Below are 14,367 nucleotides of genomic sequence, written 5' to 3'. Positions count from 1 at the left end.
AACCAAAGGAGTCAAGAAAATGAGAAACAAGCTTCCCCCCAACCAAATTTAAACCAAACTATTGCTTTGTATGAATTCTATACTCATTTTTCTATGGGCAGAAAGGAGTTTGAAGTGCCATGTAATAATAATGAGTGTTGGGTCAAGCATGACACCAACCCGACGGATTGATATGTAATTAAATTTATCTTTATTTTCTCCAATAATCGAAACAATGAATTTAGGAGCAAAAATGGTTGAAATAACTTTTTTTTCTAAATAATTGAGGGTCTCATTACATTAAAAACGTAATAATTTTAAATTTGTTCAATGCACAAACAATGTGTTATTAAAATATAAATAAATTTCTACATATATTTAAGTTTCTTCTTAGGATATTTTATTTGTGTATGTGTTAAAGGGTAAGAATTTCAGTTGTTTTATAAGCTTGTGTGTGTAACAGTGACTATCAAATTATCTTAAAGCTCAAAATAATTTTATAACTCCTTTCTAGAATGCCTTGTGATGATAGGAGTTGAGCTTTTATGGATTCAATCCAAGAAAAGGAAGGTGTCGGAACACTCTGAGGGTTTACACTAAACATGAATAAACCATTTGATGAAATGAGCTGCCTTTTTATTAAACGTTTACCACTGATTTCTCCTGTATTTCCATTGCCAATTTCCAGGTTTTGGTAAATGGAAATCAATCTATCTTCACCCAACCTCTCTCTTGGGGTTTAAGACAAAAACATCCTGCTATCTCCTTAATTTTTCAGCACATGCCATTGCTCTAGAGTTGAAGAAAAGCAACTCATTTGTGGAATAAAGCCAAGTAGGGAATGTATTGTTGTATCAAACCTTCTTTTTTTGCACATGACAATTATAAATTATTTAGAGTTAATTTGGATGAATGTAAGGTTATCAAATCTACTCTCGAACAATATAATAAGATTTTAGGAAAATACTCCTTAATTGGTAAAAACATTGGAATATATTTCGATTCTCTTTAAGAAAAAATATTTTTTCAATCTGTATATTCTAGGTAGAGTTTAGGATAAATTTCGGAATTGAAGAACACGGCTACTTTCTCTTGAAGGAAGACTAACTCTTGTTAAGCCAACACTCTCTAGGTGTCCACACAAAAGTCTGGTAGAAGTATATGAAGGGCAAAAAGAAGATTCATTTTATCGGCTGGGATAATTTGTGTAAGCCTAAATCCCTTGGAGGGTTGAGCATTAAGGAAAGAAAAGAAAAGAAAAGAATTCAACCAAGCCTTACTAGCTAGACAAGCAGGGAGAATTCTTAAAAACATCATACTGCAAACACTCAAATTCCCTGCAGCTACTAGTAAAATATTTGATATATCAACTTGGAATAGTATTGTTATACTCAAGTAAGTTAGACTCTCGTTATATCGTCAAAAACTTGAAGATGTATAGGGAAAATCACATGTAATCTCTAGAAGATATATAGGGAAAAGCACCTCTTAATACTTGTCGGTCCATCACCCTCTAGGTTTGACGAAGCTCTACTTAGTCACCTCACATCGAACATTGTTCCTCGCTGACAACCCACCATTCTACCATTTGTACTTATGGAGTCGAGTTCTTGATGACTAGAAACTATGCCTCTAGGGTGGAAGCAAGAAGGGAGTTAAAGAAGAACATCAACTTCTCTTCCTAACTCTTCCAGAGCATATGTAACCACCTGAATTTCAATAATGTTAAAAAATTCAGTTTTAGGATCGAATTTATTAAATTGAATTAGTCAGAAATTAGAATCGAATAATTAAGCATTGAGTAGGAAATTGAAGGGTCGGTGTATTAATTGGAATTAAACTAGAATCAATTAGTAATTAAAGTACATACAAGTGTCTTCACTAATCAGCTTTGATTAAAGAAATGTTGGTGACCTTATGTGACAATTAAGCCAAGGACTAGATGGCTATTTAGCCATCTTTAAATTTTTATTAGCGGATTAAAATGATCATAACCGTCCACTTCCACTCATCTTAATTTGGTGAGCTAACAACCATTGATTTATAATTTTTTTTGATTAATTAAAGTTAATATGTTAAAAGATGGTAATGGGGGAAAGAGAGAGGAAAAAAATTATTATCATCATTCCCATCTCTTTCACCGTCCAAGGAAGGAAAGAAACAACAAAAACAATTTTCTCTCCTCCATTGCCGTTTCACATTAGCTAGGGTAAGTGAGTTTCTGCACTCACCATTTGGTGAAATTTTAGCATATGACACTAGGTAAACAAACCCAATTGTTAGAATTGGAGATTAACAAGTTTTGAATTAATTTTCCATTGTTGGAAAACTTGAGAAAATTGATGTTAAGAGATTAAGTTCATGCATGAATGAGGCTAATTAAATTAGGTAAGAACATGGTAGAAATGTGGTAGGTGATAGCGAATCAAGCTTAGATTATTGATAAATTATGTTTTATTAAGGACTTAACTGTAATGGGTGAAAACTTTAGGGGTTTATTAATAAAAATAGGAGGTCCCTGTACTATATGTATTAAGTCAGATTTAATTTCTGGTTGGGTAAATCGTGAGTTATGGGTGTTTCGGACATTAGGAATTTGAGGGGCCAAATTGTAATAAATGCATTCATGTTTAAATGGTTGTGATTTATGTTTGAATTGTGTGATTAATGAGTTTTGTTATTTGTATTTAATTTCGTACCTAAAGACGACTTAGAACCTTCACAAGAAAAAGGGAAATCTAAAGCTGTCGACAAATAATCGATTCTGGTTTGTGCTCGCATAATTTGATTTCAATTATGCTTTATTAGGTAGTTAGATATAATAAGAAAAATGGAATCGAACATGATACAAGATATGTCTAAACTTGACTACTTGATCTCGGTTGAGATATGTTGAACGTGAATATATATAAATATCTTTGTAATCTAAGCTCTATGTTTTGGTATGAATTATATGGCGATAAATGCGCATGAAATGCATGGATAGGTTTTGATAATTAGAAAGATGAGATACGCCCTAAGTTTATATGGTTAAATATGATTAGTATAAGTTAACTATCTGTGTATGTAAGTAATTATGCTATTATGATGAGTTATAAGATTCATATGATATTAAGGTAAAAATGGGTAATTTTGATTAGTATATGTGATGAAAATTAGAAACAATACATGCTATGATGGTATTCAATTTTGATTGTTACCACACATTAATAATTAAAATACAATTTTTGATATGTTTGAATTATATTAATTGAATATGTATACGCTTACTATGTGTTATTTGGTTTCTATACTATTGAAAATATGTTTGGTGATAATGGATAATGGAAAATGCCCTATTAACGTTGTCTGATAGAGTTATGAGTATAGTTGGCATGGTCCGTTTTAATAGGTGGGAGATTCAACACTATGCATGTGTATATATATTGTGATAGTTCTCTAATTCCTAAGGGTCGAAAACATATCACCAGCTCAAATTCCCTAATGGTATGAGTGTATTTTGGTGTGGTTGGTGGGATCGGTGCATTTATGCCTGGTCAACTGTTTAGTGCGTATATTGGTGTGTTGGTGTGGATTGATCTAAGTATCCGTTCTTGAGTTTGGTTATGTTAATAGGGGTTTAAAATAAGAATTTAACTCTAAACATGTTGTTAATGAAATGTGAATATGATATTGATATGATTTGTAATGTCGATATGATTAAACATATATGCAAATACCCTAAGGGTGCATCAGAACTCCGATATGAGTAAGTTGTATTTCATTGACGTGGATTCGGTTATGTGACATATGACTATGAGATGCCCTGAGGGTTAAATGGTTCTCGTAAATGTTGTTTATATGGTTATTGATGATAAAATGAATCTTAATAAAAAAATATCTTTATGTGTTTAGTTTGTTTATTTGATTATTAATGTATTTATCATTAATTTTGAATTATGTTAGCACCATTGAGTATTTAATAGTCAGCGTATGGTTTTTTATTTTCGTGCGCAAGTCTCAATCGAGTGTTAAAGTAGACCAAAGGTTCGGAAGACTCCAACTTAGCAGCTCAGCTTGAAAGTCAAGCTAGTACCTATCTTGTATGTATATATTTGGTAAATGACATCTATACCTAGGATGAGTTCTAAGTTGGAGTATGTTTTGTCTCCTTTGGTTTCAAGGACCTATAATAATTTTTGAGATGAATTTTGACTCTTGATGAGTAGATATTCATGCATGATTATATATGTTTCGTTATGCAATTTGTGTTATGTGGTAATGATGCATTGGATGCTAAGTTGGGATGGTGTTTGATTGTGTTTTTATATGATAAATTGATGTGGTTGAGTTTGGAGTAAAGAATTGGTAAGTTTAGGTGTGTTTTGATTAAGTTTTGTAGGTATTAAAATGTGTATTTTAGGAAATTTCACAGTAGAGTCTCAAGATCGTAAGAACAAGTCGCAAGAGCACAATTTACCTTTTTGTGCAAAATATTTCGTAAGGTCTCGAGACTTGCTAACAAGTCTCGAGACAATCCCATTAGATTTCGAGGCAGAGTGACTTGTTTTGAGACAACCAAACATAGAAGCTAAATTAAAAAAAAAAATAGAGGAGGTCTGTCTTGAAATTAGTTTTGAGACTTAAGGGTCTTGTAGCGAGACATGTCTACATTGAAACAAAAATACCAAAAATAAGAAGAGACATGTCTCGAGACATGGGGTTCCCTATCCATGTTTCGGGACATAATGCTGAATTTTGTCAATAAAAGTTTGGGTTCGAATCCTAATTACATCTGTGATCTCATAAAACCCTTAAATGTTTAGAATATGTATTCATTTGAATTATTTAGATGATCTTTTGAGGATGTATGGAAAATATAATTGCTTGAATGTCTCGTTACATGTTACTCGTAGTGATTTAGTTTGAGTTGATTCGACAATGTAATGGTACGTGATATCACACATTTGGATCCGAAGACCGCGTCAAGTATGAGGTGTTAAAACTTACCTGCGTAGCCATCGGACATGCTTCTCATTCTTGAAAGAGCTACAAAGGCAAGTAAAGAAATTTTAGAACATTGGTGCACACCCGATACCTTTCTTCACAAGTCATGAGTAAATGTCAAGGAACGAAAGAGATTCACTAGAAGTAATTGTGGGGAGTGGGGGACCACTCCACCCCCTCGGGCAAGTCTAAGCAAGCTAGAAAGGCAGGTTGACGAGAAGAAAACGGGGAGCAAAAGTTTATGCATGGGCTAAAAAACAACTATTTAAAGCGCGTAGCTTTATCCTTAATGTTGGACGAAGGGAGGACACTTCGCCAAACCGGTAGTAGAGGATGCAAGTATCAGCACAGAAAAAGAAAAAAAAACCTAAAATGAGCCCAACAATGAAGATGGTTATGTTCATTAATAAACCTCTCTTTTGGTCTCCTTATTGGAATAGGCATAAGTCAATTCATTTATCTCAATATCAAAGTAAAGTCATTTCTAAAATAATGTTTTTGTGCCAAGCATCAACATCTATGTATGTTTTATCATGTTATACAAGGATGTTGGAGCCATGGAAAGAATGGAAAGCGAAAGTGTTAGCCACCCAAATCCTCCCTTTGATTGTTGTTATTTCCGCTTCAACTTCTAACGATGTAAGGTTTGTTTTTGGTCTTCTCCCTAAGTTTAGGGTTTCACAATTTGGTTTTAATAGGACTAATAGATTTTTTTGGTTAATTAGTTAATAAGAAAATATAATATTCTTCATTTAGAGATAAATCGGGGTTGTTTTGTTTGCAAGTTAAAGTAGGTTGTTTCCCAAACTATAGCTTCGCACATACATATACCATCAGTCTAATAAATTTTTTTCTATATAAATGAAGGTAACTCCTTTCACTTATATAAAAAAATTATTGGTATCTATAATTTGCCCCGTTGGTTTTTTTGCTTGCAACTAATCTTTTCATCTTTGTTGCCTTTTAGGGCTTGGTTGCATCTGATCCTGATCATCTCCAAGATTTCTGCGTTGCTGATAAAACCTCAAGTATGCCAACTAAGTTTTAGAACACATTCATTTTCTTTGCTTTTCTTGAATTAATTTAATCTATCAGATATAATTATCTATTTTTTTTATTTACTTGTAGGAATAAACGGGAATGGATACACGCGGTCAATGTTACGGAAGTTGATTTTTTCTTCGGTGGTTTAGCCAATTCAGCAGTGATCAACAACTTAGTGGGATCAGTGATTACAACAGCCAATGTTGAGAAAATTCCAGGGCTTTACACCCTTGGTGTCTCACTTGCTCGTATTGACTATCAGCCCGACGGCCTTAACCCACCCCACACTCACCCACGCGCCTCCGAAATCATCTTTGTTCTTGACGGCGAACTCGATGTGGGATTCATCACTACAGCAAACAAGTTGATCTCCAAATCCATAAAAAAAAGGCGACATTTTTGTGTTCCCGAGGGTTTGGTTCATTACCAAAAGAACAATGGTGTAAAACCAGCTTCCGTGATTGCAGGATTTAATAGTCAATTCCCCGGAACTCAATCCATTGCCACAACATTGTTTACTTCAACACCATAGTGCCAGACCATGTGTTGACCAAGGGCTTACATATTGGAACCAAAGGAGTCAAGAAAATGAGAAACAAGCTTGCCCCTAAGAAAACTTAAATGAGACTATTGGTTTGTATTAATTCTATATTTGTTTTCCAATGCCAAAGAAACTTTATGGGTATACACTAGAAATGAAGTTGGATAACAAATGATATATTAAGTTTTTATTTAAATATTTAAATGTACCTTTTTATAGATTTAACTTATTTAAATAAGTTAAAATTGTCCATTGCGTTTTAGCTTGATTGGCATAGTTGTTATTGTAATAACTTAGTGAACATGGGTTCAAACGTGCTTAAACTCTTAATATTCTCCATTTTAAAGATCAAGGGTTATGAGTAATTTAAACATTATATAAAAAAGAAAAAATCAGAGGTGAAGCCAGAAATTTTTTTGAGGGGGGTTAGAATTAAGTTATATATTTTACGATAGCAAAAGTGAAATTTTACCATTTTAATAGCTTATATCTTTATAATTTTAAAGGGTTAAATCAATTTTTCTCACTTTTAAGCGGGTCAAAGTGTAACTTTATTATATACTAATTTAAAAATTTTAAAATTATAAAAATTAGAGATGAAATTTTTCATTTTAGGGCTAGGCAAACTCCGCCTTGGTCAAAATTAAAATTGACTAAACAATAGAACAAGTTAACTTTAAAATATATATTTTAATTAATATGTTGAATTTGATTCGATATATTTCAATTAATTATTTTTAGGAGCTAACAAATATAGTATAAATTAAATAATACATGTCTAATTAACTAGAATTAAATAAACTCAATACAAAGCACAATGAATTAGATATTAGAATATATCGAACATGGGCAAAAATAAATCTGAATAGGACCTACACATGGTGAGACTTAAACCCAAAATAAATTGATAGAAAACTCATATGTGACATTTAAGCTTAGTGAGACTTGAATATGGGCCATCAAAAACTTATGGCCTCAATCTTATTTTAATTAATTATTTAAAGTTAGAAATCTTTTCATAATATTACATTTAAATCAAATTTAAAATATAGCTCTAAATTGTTTTCCGAGACAAATGAAAGAACTCTTGTGTTACAAGTAATAAGGTGAGAGGAGTTATAGATAAGAAATAAGACTTGAGACATGAAAAAACACTTTCTTTAAGGTTTTTAAGTGTGCCTCTAAAATACGAGTCATAAATAACAGAAAAATAAAGCAGCAAAAATATCATATTTAAGTATTTTATAGGCCTTGCTCGTCTCTTTTCATCAAAGAATATGTCACTTAGGGTGGGTTTGGATGGGTGACTGGGTGCGGTGCGTTTAGGTTGTTTTTACACTAACCGCAGGTAAACGCACCGCCCATCCAAATTCACCCTTAGTACCTACATGTGAAACAAATTATATATTTTTTTTCATAGCATAATATCTTTCGACAAAACCATGTTTCTTCCTTTTGAAACTTTTCAAGAAAATTATGTTATTTCAATAATTAAGTTCCAATACAAATAATAATAATAATAATTATCATATTTCGAAAATAAAAATTATAATGATCATATTAACTAAGCCCACCTATCTAATGGGTTAGGTATCCAACTTAATTTCTCAAATTATAAAGAATTGATTATTTATATTTATTAGTAAGGTGGGATTACTAACAATAAATCTATCTCTTACTTAATATCATCATGCCATTTGATTTTTTTTCTATTTAAATTTTAGAATATGATTTATTATGATTATGTTGATTTTATTTGTTATAATTAAAATAATTTTATTCCACATAAATTATTAAATTTAATTATTTTTTTATAAAAGTGCAAAGAATGAGGGCCACATAGTTTGAATTAGTGTCAAACGATTGTCTAATAAGAGTTTTAACCATCACTCGTTACAAGTAAAAAGATATTCTCTTATTATTATTATTTACTTTAAATCACACTTATTTATTCAAATCTAAATTTAAGAAAGTACTTCTTGAGGAATGGACAAGACAAGATTTGGAGCCATGGGATGGTGTTTCACAAGTTGGACAAAGTGAGAATAGAAAGGAAGATAATTTGATCCTTTTCGACCTATCTTGCCCTCACTCAGAAGCAACTGCATGAGTAAGGATGGATGACATCAGAGGCGAATCTAGGGGGTTGGCATGGGCCTCGGTCCTCCCTAAAATGAAAAATTATTATTTAGGTCCCCTAAATTTTTTTAAAATTTTAAATTAATAAAAGTAAAATTATACTTTAATCCCCTAAAATTATAAAAATTTGATATAATTATTTAAAAACTATAAAGATATAAATTATAAAAAAGTAAAACTTCACTCATGCAGCTTTAGTACTTCATAAGTGATAATGAACTGTCTCATCCTCATTTTAACAGCGTTACTGTAGAGGTACAAAAGTGTTTGAGGAATTAGTGTCCACGTTCAATGACAATTTTATTTTAAAGAAAATGAGAGAGCTAAAATAAAGGGCTAAGTGGCTAACTGAAGGAGCAACAGTCGGGCCGGCGTGGAGTGGGTTTCATTGGGCGTGTAGAGCATGTCCAACAAATAGAAATCAGGGTTTGGACTGGGGTTGGTTTGGTTAATAAAAAGTAACGTTTTAAGATTTCCCCTGCCTGCCTGGGCTGGGTGGCGGTGGTAAGTGGTGAAAGGAGAGAAAAAGGTAATTTAAAACTCTAATCGGAGAAGGAAGTCGTTAAGAGAATTGAAATGCTGAAGAAGAATAACAAGAATTTTAGGAAAAGAAGCATCCAAGAAGACGAAGGAGATGACCCCGCCTCCAAATCGGATGATGAAGAAGACAGACGGTAGTCCTTCCCCCTTTTTCTTCTTTACAATAAATTAGGGATTTTTTCTTTTTTGAATTTGAAGTTGGAAATAGAAAAAAAATAGATAAATAAAAAAAGGGATGAGCTGAAGAGAACCTCTGAATGTATTAGGTTGGCGTTAGAGGAAGTGAAATTCCTGCAGAAACAGAGGGAGAGGAAATCAGGAATACCTGCAATTCCTTCGGTGCAAACAGGAGGCATCGTCGCCAAAGTTACTGAAAAGGCCGAAGCTGATGGAGAAAAGGAGGAGCTTGTTCTTCAAGACACCTTCGCCCAAGAAACCGCCGTCCTAGTTGAGGATCCAAACATGTATGCATTTTTTTTTACCCTTTGCCTTTTTTTGTGTGTTTCTTACAAGAAATCAGCTGATTTTTTTTTTCTCTTAAAGGAGGATTTTCAAATTGTTTATTTATTTATCTTTTATGTAATTGTTTTTGTAAACTTAGGATAAATTATGTAGAGCAAGAATTGGCGAAGAAAAGGGGAAGGAACATGGATCTGAAAAATGAAGTTGAGAATGATTTAACACGAGCTGAAGATGAATTGTATAAAATTCCTGAGCATCTTAAAGTGAGTTCGTATTTCCATATCATTGGCAATCATATTTCGTTGTTGTTCTTATGAACTGTTTACATTTCATTTTTAGTTTTAGAGTGTCATTTTGCTTCCTGTTTTTTCCAATCCCTTAGCTTTAAGCATTCTACTTTTTTTTCTCTTATTTGAAGAATGTTACATGTTACATTTAACAAATTTATGTAACTTCATGGCCAATTCCTTGCAGGTGAAAAAACGGAATTCCGAAGAAAGTTCTACTCAATGGACTACCGGGATTGCCGAAGTTCAGCTCCCTATTGAGTATGCTTTTTACTAACCTTTCATTTTAAGAACTTAAGCTTCTGCAGGATCTTCCTATCATGGGATCCTACTTTGTAATGTTTGTGCTTTATTTAGTTTTCTTGCATATAGGGAAAATTTAGCTTCCAGCATAGACCTTGTTTAGCTGCTAAGCAAACATGATATAATGTCTTAGACCAACTAAATGATGACCAAAGTATGTCACCCATTTCTGTAATAGAGTAATCTATGTCATAATTCTAATTGTTCCTTTGGTTGCAGATACAAGTTAAGAAATATAGAGGAAACAGAGGCCGCTAAAAAGCTACTACAGGAAAAACGGCTCATGGGACGGGCAAAATCAGAAGTTAGCATCCCTTCAAGTTACAGTGCTGATTACTTCCAGCGAGGCAGGGATTACGCTGAAAAACTTAGAAGAGGTTGTTACGTTTTCTTTTTCATGCTTTTGTAATTAGAGGTTAATGATTTTAGTTCGATTGATTTTGCTCTGCAAATTACTTGCTAGTTTGGATCAGTTAGTTTTCTTCCCTTTATTGGTATGAATTGCCATTTTTAAGACCGTTTGTTCCAGTTCTGTTTCTTTTTTGAAGTACGTCTTGTTCAGCAGTTAACCCCATTTCGTTTGAACTTGCAGAACATCCTGAGCTGTACAAGGACCGAGGTTCACAGGATGACAATGCTGGCTCCAAGCCAACTGACGCAAGCAATGATGCTGCAGGAAGTAGGCAAGCTGCAACAGATCAGTTTATGCTAGAGCGCTTCCGAAAGCGAGAACGCCAACGAGTAATGCGGAGATAACACAGTTACAAGAGCAGCATATCAAATTGGGCTTTCAAGCATCATGTCCTATGATTGGCTGCAATGCTACTTGTGCACCAAAATGTCCACTTGGCAACAATTGGTCAAGTTACTTTAGAAACTGTTGTTGTGACTGTTGTACTATCGTAAATTTTCATGATCACTGAGATGGAGTTCTGTTACACTTAAATACCAGAAACCAAGTAGTAGAAACATATTTAGATGCTTTTTGAAATTTTTCCCCAACATATAAAGACTATCAATCTTTACAAGCAAGCAGACAGGATAATAATTGTAACTGTGTTACTGTTGAGCATCAGAGATGAATGGTCCAGCACGATACTTACGATGAATTGAAAGAAGATCGTTCCTTTTTCCACAAGGGTTTTTTTGCAAGGGATGGGATTTAAATTTGGGTAAATTGCAAAAATAGTCACTTTTGTTTGCCTTAGATTACATTTTAGTCATTTATGTTTAAAATGTTACGTTTTAGTCACCCTACGTCATCGTTTTGTTACAAAGTGATCGCTCTACTTTTAAGTTCTGTTATCTCGTTAATGGTGGTCTTATGTGGCAGTCTAAATTAAATTTATTTAATTAAAAATCTATTTTCATCACAGCAATTAGACATCCAAGTTTGCATTTAAAACTTATTTAGACTGCCATGTAGGACTGCTGTTAGAAGGTAACGGAGTTTAACGGTAGAGTGGTCACTTCGTAACAAAACGATAACGTAAGTGACTAAAACGTAACATTTCAAATATTAAGTGATTAAAATGTAATTTGAGACAAAGTGGTTATTTTTGTAGTTTGCCCTTTAAATTTTAACCTTATTAGTTATATAGGTTAAAAGCTGAGTCCATTACACTACATTTAAGGTGGGCTTAGCATTACTTTTCATAGATATTTTGGGGGTTAAAAGTGCTTTTGAAGCCATAAGCATGTGTTTAATATTACTTTTAAGAAGCATTTTAAGATAAAAATATTCATAAACAAACTGTTTTTTGAGAGAAAAAGTGTTTCTTCCAAGTAAAAAATTGGCCTAAAAGTACTTTTTTAAGAAGCAGAAAATTTTAACTTCTTTCAAAAATATTTTTTTTTCTAAAACACTTTTGAGAAGCATTCCGAAACTAGACCTTAATACTATTGAAATGAAGGTACATTTAAAGTTGAATTTTCAAATTTTAATTTATATTTCAAATGAAAAATTCGGTTGAACAGTGGATTCTAAGATCAAATTGGTTTGACCTTCACATTGATTTGTTGTTTATTGATTTATATTTTACGGCAAAAATAGTTATGCTTAAAATTTCAATTTATATCCTTGAAGAACCATTTGCTTTATACCTTTTATCAAACAAAAATACAAAACATAATTGGAAATTTGGAAGATTCATTGCATACTTGCATTTATGAATACCATTACAATAAAGCAGCCACTAGTCGGCTAATATATTTTATAAAATAAATCACTTGCCGGGCTTCATTGCAAAACGCTGAGCCACAGCCTAAGTTATGACACTTTATGATACAATTTTGAAGTAAATGAAACCAAAGTAAAAACAAAATACATAAATACATGTGAGATGATATGCAGAGTTCTAAATCTGAACATTGGTTTTAAAAGACTGACCAAATTGCCAATTGGAAGGCACCACATTAAGAGCATATCGAATCCTGCCATTACTAGCTTGAATCCTGAAAGATAAGCTCTGACCATTTAGATAGCTTAAGCTCTGCCAATTGGCACCCCAGTTCCTGGACATGCTTTCCCATTTATTGGTTTTGGATCCCTTTATCCATACCCTGGAAATCTCTCCAGAACCTCCAACGTTCGATATGAGCACTAGCTCAAAATAATTCCTTCCATTGATGGTGAATCTCATGCCTCCCTTTCTCCTGCATGTAACCCTGGCAAAACACAAAACAAATTACTCGGAGATACTCTTAAGCCATTTTTCACCACCATTGCTTACGCCTTCAAGTTTTTTATGGAAGAAACAATGGACATACCTCCTGTAGAGGACTGGTACAATTCCAGCCCTGTATTTAGCTATGGTCTCGAATGCAGGTTGAGACATGTCGAAGTGTGGTCGGGGTGGATTACACCAGCCCCCATTATCACTTGGGAGTGCATAGTTGGGAGGGCAGAAGTTGGTGGCAGTGATGGTAATGTATTTACCCTTGAGACACCATTGAGGCACCTGTCTTGCATCACAAGTTATCTGATAGCACCCTCCGCATGCTTTGCCATCATTAAACAAAGCAGTGCTGAGTGCAGCTGTGTTTGTTCCATAACCATCTGTATAGAGATTGCCATAACCACAAGCTCCACCTGCAAAACCAACATGTTTGTCTAAGTCATTCAATGAGAAGAACAAAAAATAAGAAAGAGAATTAAAAAGAAAAAAAGAAAGAAAAACTTACCCATAGTTCCAGAAGCATCACTTCCACCATAGAACGTTGCATGTGCCGAAAGCCAAGTATGAGCTGCATCTGCTACATGAAATTTAGGGGAAAAGTATAAGCCCACAATGAGTACGGCAGTAGTGAACAGATAGGCACTGTCCATCGAGTTTCTCTTCCTCTAAAAACAATGGAAATTTTCTTTTCTTTTTATGCTAGAGAATGTGATGAGTTTGATACCGCAGATGTATTTTGCCTAGATATTTATAACCAGTGATAGACCCTGGGGTAGCTGATATAAAATTATTAAGTATTAAGCCATGACTGCAAATTGGTTGACTAAATTAAGGCATTTCCATGATCCTTATTCCTATAATGATACAATAAATTACCGTAATTCATGATCTCATATGGAAATGCTGTTTTTTTATATTCAAACCCATGTGATGGTTGTTATAAACTTTGGAGCTTCAGTTGTTTGGTTTTCTTTTAATGCCCTTCGTCAATCTATAACCCACAATAACATAGTTTCAGAGATGAATACAACTAAGTCCTTTTGTACTTGTAATTTTAAAAAAAAACCGAAAAAAAAAAATATATATATATATATATATATATAGCTTCCAAAGTTTTCTTATGGTTAGTAGCAATAAGAAAAGTCAATTCACACTTGCATCAAATCAAGCTCTAGTTATTTCCACTAAATTTGTTTGTAGGAGAAAAGACGGTGGTGGGGGTACTTCTGTAAATCCATTGCATTATAGTATCCGTGGTACGTTATTGTACAGTTGAGCTGCAAATTGTCAAGCAGGCAATATAAAATTAGAGGGGAGAGCTAAATAGTTTGTAGGCAGAAACTTATGCTTTTGGACTTGGAATCTAAATCTTAATTTCCGCAACTATGACTTTCAGACAAGAAATGGA

General features: G+C 33.3%; 4 protein-coding genes across 4 annotated transcripts; 3 read left to right on the top strand and 1 right to left on the bottom strand.

The window, feature by feature from the left end:
- The first annotated feature begins 4,742 nt into the window (after positions 1-4,742).
- LOC105800942 (uncharacterized) lies at positions 4,743-6,231 on the top strand. Its single transcript, XM_052624490.1, has 3 exons — positions 4,743-5,609; positions 5,933-5,993; positions 6,094-6,231. The coding sequence occupies exons 1-3, from the start codon at positions 5,299-5,301 to the stop codon at positions 6,097-6,099; spliced, it is 378 nt and encodes a 125-aa protein (XP_052480450.1). The 5' UTR covers positions 4,743-5,298; the 3' UTR covers positions 6,100-6,231.
- Positions 6,106-6,541, top strand: LOC128034838 (germin-like protein subfamily 2 member 4). The gene is made up of 2 exons (XM_052623695.1): positions 6,106-6,118; positions 6,228-6,541. Exons 1-2 carry the CDS (start codon positions 6,106-6,108, stop codon positions 6,539-6,541), a joined length of 327 nt encoding a protein of 108 aa, XP_052479655.1.
- A 2,621-nt stretch (positions 6,542-9,162) lies between these two features.
- On the top strand, positions 9,163-11,313 carry LOC105802913 (protein COP1 SUPPRESSOR 2). The gene is made up of 6 exons (XM_012634817.2): positions 9,163-9,363; positions 9,496-9,693; positions 9,831-9,954; positions 10,166-10,239; positions 10,501-10,658; positions 10,874-11,313. Exons 1-6 carry the CDS (start codon positions 9,266-9,268, stop codon positions 11,035-11,037), a joined length of 816 nt encoding a protein of 271 aa, XP_012490271.1. The 5' UTR covers positions 9,163-9,265; the 3' UTR covers positions 11,038-11,313.
- Positions 11,314-12,410: 1,097 nt separating this feature from the next.
- LOC105801470 (putative expansin-A17) lies at positions 12,411-13,683 on the bottom strand. The gene is made up of 3 exons (XM_012632760.2): positions 13,465-13,683; positions 13,051-13,372; positions 12,411-12,948 (listed from the first exon to the last, which is right to left on the bottom strand). Exons 1-3 carry the CDS (start codon positions 13,607-13,609, stop codon positions 12,639-12,641), a joined length of 777 nt encoding a protein of 258 aa, XP_012488214.1. The 5' UTR covers positions 13,610-13,683; the 3' UTR covers positions 12,411-12,638.
- Between the last annotated feature and the right edge of the window lie 684 nt (positions 13,684-14,367).

Source organism: Gossypium raimondii, chromosome 11, assembly GCF_025698545.1.
Source record: "Gossypium raimondii isolate GPD5lz chromosome 11, ASM2569854v1, whole genome shotgun sequence".
Taxonomy (NCBI): Eukaryota; Viridiplantae; Streptophyta; class Magnoliopsida; order Malvales; family Malvaceae; genus Gossypium; species Gossypium raimondii.
This window is presented reverse-complemented; position numbering and strand designations above follow the sequence as displayed.